Below are 7,667 nucleotides of genomic sequence, written 5' to 3' on the forward strand. Positions count from 1 at the left end.
TATCATCCACAGTTCGAAGACAAGAAGCAGCAGAGTCAGTAATAATACCCACTATATCCCAAAGTCCTGAGCAAATAAAATAGTTTTCAGATTACACCTCTATACTGCTAGTACAGGGCACAGTCGGATTTCACTCCTACTGGGAGAGTCAGAGACACCCCATCATTGTCATCATGGCCATGAAGTCCAGCCCTGGACAAGTCAAGGCCGTCCCAACACGGACAGTGAAGTCTCCCAATAGGATCCTCCAAAACCACATTGTAAACTACCTCCTGTGGGGGCAGTGGGAGGGGGAGTACACTAACAGCACCATTGTTTTCTTACCCAGCACCAAATGCAGACCCCCACACCCTGCTCCCAAGTCGGCAGATTTCCTGATGAAGAAGATGGAAGCTCTATGTATTGATTGCAATATCCCACCTCCCAGCCCTCCAGTCTGCACAGATGGGGTACTGAATATCAAGCTGGGCAAAGCTGGGTCAAGTCCACCCCCCCCCCAAAAAAAGTTGGCCACCCAAGTCTCTGTAATGCAGCCAAATCGGCCCCTTAACCCCCTGTCATCTTGCAACTAAGTGAGATCTTACTGTGGACTGGCCGGGAGACACCAGAAGCAATGACAGAGAGAAAGGCAGGATGAGATTTTGACTAAACATTAGGAAGAACTTTAGGATGGCCTCTTTGACGGTGGAACGGACAACCTCAGAAGGTGGTGGATGCTCCTTAAATGGTGGTTATTTTTTTTAAGACAGAGGTAGATGGTCACCTGCCAGCAATTCTTGCATTGTAGGGGGTTGGATGAGCCTTGGTGACCCCTATCAGTGCTATGATTTTATGTGGGGCAAGATAGAGAGGGCAACAGGCTTAGCCCGTTTGCTGCCCCTGTCCCCGTGCGGAGAGCACTTCACTTATCTTGACATCTGAGCTCAAGCCAGCACCTTTACTCCCGAGGCTCCACGATTGGGCTTATACTCCAATGCCTTTTCCACCTGTGCTCCTCTCATAGGCTTGCATTCAGAAATACAGGCAGGAGAGGGAGCCCACCCCCTCCCTTCTCTCGCATGAACTCTGTTTGACCCCTCTTCCTTCAAGGGCCTAAGACGGCATGAAAGCAGTCGTATATTTTACAATATATCCCACTGCACATTAAAGCCCTTTTTCTTGCTGCGTTTAGGCAGACATCGCGCGGGCTCTTTGTCTGCTCTTTGCCTCTCCCAGCGATCAGAATGATCAGGTTGTGCTCCAGGATTTTCCCTAAATTAAAACAAAGGCAACGGTATACGGTGTCTGTAATTTCAAATTGGAAGCTGAAGTCCTAAGCTAGAGGCAACGCGAACCTAAACGAGGTTTCTCAGAAGCAATTATTTAATTAATAAATAATAATATTATTATTATTAATAATAATAATAATAATAATAATAATAATAATAATATCTGGCTGGGTTGCTCCAGACACTCTGTGAGGCTCCCAACACGTATAAAAACATAATATAACGTCAAGCATTAAAAATTAAGTTAAATGGGTACGTTTAGGATTGCAGCCGTACTCGATGATGCCCCCTCCGAACACAGTAAGACAAACTTCTCCATAATTTGCTTAGGATCGCGCTGTGCGTAAGTAGAAGTCAGATCATCCGACCTCTTTCTAGAAAAGGTTGTGCGCCAGCTTTTTCTTGCTATAGTTTTGCTTGCTATAGAAAAGGTTCCAACGAACTAAGGCAATGGGGTGTGAAAGATCGAAGAGCTTCTTCCAGGTGTGACTGGCCTCCAGCCATGGGCGTACCCATGATTTTTGTTGGGGGGCAGAACCTCAGATTTGTATTGGTTTTGATTGATTTAGGGGCGGTGGCAGCCCCCTGCCCGCCCCCCCCGGCTACGCCCATGCCTTCAGCAGCAGCGGAGCAACAGATTCCACTGTGGTGCCCCCAGATGCTGCCGAGTCTGCTCAAGTTTACTCGGAAGTAAGTGCCAAGCGGATCCGCTTGGACCTACTTCCGCTGCGACTGCAAGCCTGTGCCAAAATACTTGGATTTGAGATTTTTTTTTTCTAATGGTTTGGAAATAGGTTAGTGACAGCCAGCGTTAATATCCAATAATTTGGACTTCCTTACACGAGGCATGAGTCGTGCCGCTCTATAGATCCGTTCCCTTGGGGGCAGACCTTAGTGCCCCCCCCCCCAAAGGAACATTGCCATCTCCCAAAGCCCTGGAATGGGAACCCAGGGACCCCTTGAAAACCTGAGAGTCTGGCATGGCTCCTTCTTTTAAAAAATGACTAGCATTCAGTTGTTGATGCACAGATGCCTTTAGAAATCATCATCATCATCAACAACAACAGCAACAACGGTATAACTAAACGACATATATAAATGGGTTCCCAGTCAAACTTTATTCTTAGATTTCACTTTTTCTTAAAGTCATGGTCTTCATTTAAAAGGGTTCACAACAGGATCCGATCCCCACCCCCACTTTACATGTTTACCTGAGACACAATGTTTTATTCCCGTTCATCAGTCATGGGTTTGCTTCCCCCAAGTATTAAGGCAGGATACATTATTTAACTGACACCGCCCTATATTCATACACAAAGAGAAGGGGGGGGGAGGGAGAAGCTGCAGATCCTAACCCCGTTACCTGGTAGTAACCTCCATTGAATCCAATAAGACTTACTTCTGAGTAGACATGGTTAGGATTACTCTGCGATTTATCTTCGAATTCCTAAGGGGCAATGTCGAAGACTTTGTACTAAATCAAGTGGCCAATATCGTACCCAGAAGGTCTTTACCAGGACACCAGTTTAAGATTACCCAAGTCTAGGAGTTACCTGGAAGTTATAATCCTTACTCCTCAGCTCCCCGTGCCAACTTTGGTTGTTATTCCACAACTTTCTTTTCCACTTCTTTTTATCACACGAACGATCGCCATGAAAAACTAAAATAGGCCTCGTGAGGAGTTGTTGTTAAAGGAATGGAAGAAAGAACCTCGCGGGCTATTTGAGGAACTATAAAGAGAAGTTCTTTGTTTTGAGAAACCAGCTGAAAACTTAATTAAGAGAAGCATTTTGCCCAGCCAACACAAAACCAAAAGCAAAGAGTGACAATCAATGGAAAGGAAGTCCATCCATCTCAGAATCTCTTTGCTTTGCTACATAACAGTCAAGAAAATGCATTTATTAATGAAAAATTAAAACCAGTATTTATATTAAAAAACAAAAAAACCGGCACGACATTACTTACACTGGAAACCCCATCTTAAGCCAACGTGCTTAATTGAAAGCCTCACTTGGTTGCGCCGGATGTTTCCAGAGAGCACAGATTTGTTTAGAACCACAGCCGAGCCCTCCAAAGCAAAAGGAATTCAAGTCACCCACCACTGCTTTCTAGCTAATGATTGCGTTTACATGCAGGCACCTCGAAGCAGCAGCACTGGGGAGCCCTGGAGTATTTCAAAAGACATTTCGAACCAAGGCCTAACGTTTGAAAAGGAAAGTTTTTCAAAGAGCAGCCCTTTTATGAAACACATGGCTCTCCATCTTTGGTTTCTTTTGTACAATATACACCCACACACCCACACACCCACACACACCCTTGGGTTCTTTCCAAAACACATACAAAACAAGGAAAACACAAAGATTCAAAACAATCAGAGGTCCAGCTGAGCAAGCCTAAGATCTTCTGCCCGTAGTCTTTCCCACGAGACTTCCTCGTGAGTAAGCAAGCCTAAGGTCAAATAAGCTCAGCAAGGCCAATCACAAAGTTTAGCAGCACACAGCGGCCTAAGAGCAGCTTTCCCTGAAATGCAAATAAATAAAATGTAAACAAGTCAGACGGTGCCATTTGTGCCTTGAGCGAGTTCTGCGTAAAAGCAGCAAATGTCCTTCATCCTACACGTGATAAAGCCAGCCTTTCCCCCAAGGGGAGTGCAACAACATCAGTGCAATGATTGTCTTTCTAAATAAAACAAAGCAATCCCCTCGTCTTAGAATGTGCACGATTTAACACCATTCAGAGCTTTCCGATTTATTTGGAGTTTTTGTTGTTGTTTAATTCTCTTGAGTCTTTTCAGCCTCCTGCTGTTCCTAACGCCTCTCTGTGTTTCCACGGCCGTCAGGGCGAGCCCTTGGCTGGAGAAGAGGGAGCAGAACGCATCGCTGGCTGTGTCGGACTCGACTCCGAGGGGGGGCTGTGAAAAGGCACCGCAGCGCAAGGGACGACCATCCCTTCCCGCTCCCTTTTCTTCTGTTTCATCCTCCGATTCTGGAACCAGATCTTCACCTGAGTGTCATTGAGGCCCAGGGATTTGGCGATCTCCACGCGTCGGGCCCGGGTAAGGTACTTGTTGAAGTGGAACTCTTTCTCCAGCTCCGTGAGTTGCTTGGTGCTGAAATTGGTCCGGACGGCACTGGGAGGGCTGGGAGATCCATAGGTGGAGAGCTTGCCTGCTATGGGGTAAGAAGAGAGTTGAGCTGTTAGGGAATTAATGCCCAAATCATGGGACCTGGCGCTGGTTCTAACCACACAGCGTCTGAACGCATCCAGGTCTGTTGATTAGAGCGTAGTGCTGATAACGCCAAAGTTTGCTGGTTCGAGCCCCGTATGGGACGCCTGAATATTCCTGCATTGCAGGGGGTTGGGCTAGATGATCCTCAGGGTCCCTCCCAACTCGACAATTCTATGAAACCCGGATTAGCTTATGCGGAAGAACCGCCACGTGTGATTGTTTTAACTTCAAAGTCAATGTGGCTTGACAAAGTGGGGATACGCACATGTCCGTTGAACATGAATTATGTTAAGCAATAAGAACCCCCACCCCCAACGCGTTTCATGGCTTTCAACCAGCTGCTCTTCCAAAGATATGCGCTTAGGGTCGCAGCCTTAGAAGCAGGTAGATGGAAGCGATCCAAGTTCAGGAAAGGCTCTTTTACATCGGGGAAAAAAGGAAGCCCCAGGTCCATGCTTTACGAGGGTTTGAACAAGTTTCCTTTCATTTCCCGCCAGATCTTAAAACCCTTTTCCATTGAATGGAAGAAAAGTACCGTCAACATCAGCAGAACTTGTTTCCAGAATGGAAGATTGCACAGGTACTTGGGAGTAAGCCCCACGAAGTTCAGTGGGGCTCACTTCCGAGTTAACCAGCGCAGAACCAGGAGGGAGGGGCGCGAGGTGAGACGTGTCGGTTTCAGACTCAGAACCCAGGACCCAAGGATGACAACTTGAATAAAATATTGGGGGCCCAAGTACGCCCTGCCCCGCGTAATAGATCACAAAACGTGGCGCGCATACACCATTTTAATAGCAATGCTCATTAACTTTGGGGGAAGAAGGGACTCTTAAGAGTTGCCTCCTACGCTAGGACCCGAGTATTGGACAGCCCACAGCTCACTTGGCGCGCCCAAGGCGCGACACTTACTTTTCGGGGGCGCGTTCCTCTTGACTTTCATCCACTCGAACGTGCTGAGCGCGATCCGGGAGCCGGCCTTGACGCAGAAGTCCGAGGAAGGGAGCGGCGGGGGCGGCGCATCCTTGGCGCAAGGCTGGAAGGTGTCGCTGAGCGCGCCGTAGTCCACTTGGAGGTAAGCGCTGCCGCCGCCACCACCACTACCCGCAAAGATAGACGTGGTGGCGTAGTGGAGGGGAGCGCCGGCCTCGTCTGGGCCGCCGGGGGCCGCGTAAGGCGCCTCGGGCCGCAGCAAGCTGTACTCTGCCGCCGCAAAAGCGCTGCGCGCCAGGGCGCAAGGCGCCAGCTGTTGCTGCGGTTGCGCCGAGCGCGGGGAGAAGTCCGGCAAGCTTCCTGCCGCCGGCGTGGGGTAGGCGCCTTCCCCGCCTGCGGACAGGGGACAGGGCGGCCGCAGAGCCACGCCACCGGGCTCGGAGCTCCCGAATTTGGTCGCCAAGCTCAAACCATCTCCGCCCCGCGCGAGATACTCCAGGAAGGAGTTCATGGCGGGTCCCTGAGCAAGCGGAGAGCGCGCCGGAGAAGGGGCAGCAGGGCGACTACGAGGCAGCCACGGCGCCCGCTGCGCTCTCTGGACCACCTCCTCCTCCATCAACCATGGTAAAGCCGGCTGGGAGGGTAAATAAGTGCCCTAATATAGAGCCAGGGGAGCTGGCACGTGCTCGCCTGCTGGCCAATGGGAGCCACGAGTTAGGCGCGCGACCTGGGATGCAGCCGCCCGTCCCGGGCATCACCAGCCACAACTTTGCCAACGGAGAAGATGATGCAGGAAGCAGCAGCGATGTGGGCGGGGGCGCAGGGAGGTGCCTAGTCATGCCTAAGCCTCCGAGGAGGGTTAGGGACCCAGAGAGAGAGAGAGATCACGGTAAGTGTGGTAAGAGATCCGTTTCTCTCACTAGCGCTGGAATGAGGTTGCTTTTACGGAGAGGGGACTCTGACCAAAGTTTGACTTTGTGCAAACGGGATCACCACCCGAGTCCATCGGGCGAGCCTTCTCAGCATAGGGATAAGCCGCTGGGACAAGGGATAAGGCGCGCGCGAAGGTCAAGGAGGGCTGGGAAGCAGCTGGGAGGGAGGGTAACTAACTAGTCCGCTTCCATTAAGCATCTCGTCCACCCCACTCCAAGAATGAATGGAAGAGTGCCCGGGTTCAGGCTCCAAGCCAGAGGTTATTCTAGGCTGGAAAATAAGTGAGAACCAGTCTGGTGTTAAGTTTAGGCGCGGGGAGAGAAAGAGGTCCCCTTGACCTGAAAGTAGATGTTAGTGAACTCTACATAACTTGCTTTCAGGGTTAGGAAGGGATTAACAGACAGAATCCTCTCTTTATCCGCTTGCCTTGGCCAAATCGCTGTGGTCTCAACATCTAACAGTAATGGTTATGAAATAAAATATTAATTTAAAAAGTGGGACTTTAATCCTGTTTAATGCTCACTGATGAATTTAGGCGCACCTAATAAGGTCGGGGCTCTAAGAACTGCTATTGCAATCATTTATCTTCTCCACCCCATAGGAACCAACTCTTAGAGGCTGAGGTCCCTTCGTGTCCGCCCGCCCCCTAAAACAGTTGAGAGGACCGGGCCCCCAAAGTTGATGGGCATTGTCATTCAGGTGCGTGCGCCCCATGATGAACGCCGTGATTATGTAGGGCGGGGCTTACTGGACCCACCCCCTCAATATTTCATTCAAGTTGGCACCGCTGCCCCAGCTACACACACACACACACACACACACACACACACACACACACACACACACACATCTTTTGACACTGTTCTCAGGGAGTCCTCTATGATGAGCGAAAGGCTGAATAGTTTGTTTTGTGTCTCCTCTGGCTTCGCTTCCCAAAGAGCGGATAACAAATAACCTCAGCTCGGGGTTCTTCGATCTCCAGGCTGACGAGGCTACAGTCTTCTTTACGCGCACCGACTTGGGAGTCAACCTGAACTTCTTGGAACTGCTTTCCTCAACTGCGCTGAGCCAATTCTCCAGCAATTGCTTCCTCACTCCAGTTTGGGGCGGGGAGCTCCAAACCTTGGCGCGCTCCCGCACTGCTGCCGCCTTCCATCCTGCCCTGCCCTGCCCTGCCAAAGACGTGTAAGCTCTCGTCCTGCCAGGCTGGACATTAAGACGGGACTCGAAGTTCTTCCGGAACATAATATAGCAGGTGCTTCCACGCTGCAGCAGCTGTAGTTCAAAGGGGAGTGGGGTGGGCGAAG

At 50.1% G+C, this 7,667-nt stretch overlaps 1 protein-coding gene across 2 annotated transcripts; it reads right to left on the reverse strand.

Moving 5' to 3' along the window:
* Positions 1-1,452: 1,452 nt before the first annotated feature.
* HOXD1 (homeobox D1) lies at positions 1,453-6,237 on the reverse strand. 2 transcript variants are annotated; one of them, XM_081183138.1, is made up of 2 exons: positions 5,407-6,237; positions 1,453-4,438 (listed from the first exon to the last, which is right to left on the reverse strand). In XM_081183138.1, the coding sequence occupies exons 1-2, from the start codon at positions 6,041-6,043 to the stop codon at positions 4,104-4,106; spliced, it is 972 nt and encodes a 323-aa protein (XP_081039264.1). In that variant the 5' UTR covers positions 6,044-6,237; the 3' UTR covers positions 1,453-4,103. The 2 variants fall into 2 exon arrangements, with proteins under 2 accessions (XP_081039264.1, XP_081039265.1); XM_081183139.1 differs by having other exon boundaries at positions 4,102-4,435; positions 5,407-6,232.
* Between the last annotated feature and the right edge of the window lie 1,430 nt (positions 6,238-7,667).

The sequence above is a fragment of the Podarcis bocagei genome (assembly GCF_964188305.1).
Source record: "Podarcis bocagei genome assembly, chromosome: 1".
Lineage (NCBI taxonomy): Eukaryota > Metazoa > Chordata > Lepidosauria > Squamata > Lacertidae > Podarcis > Podarcis bocagei.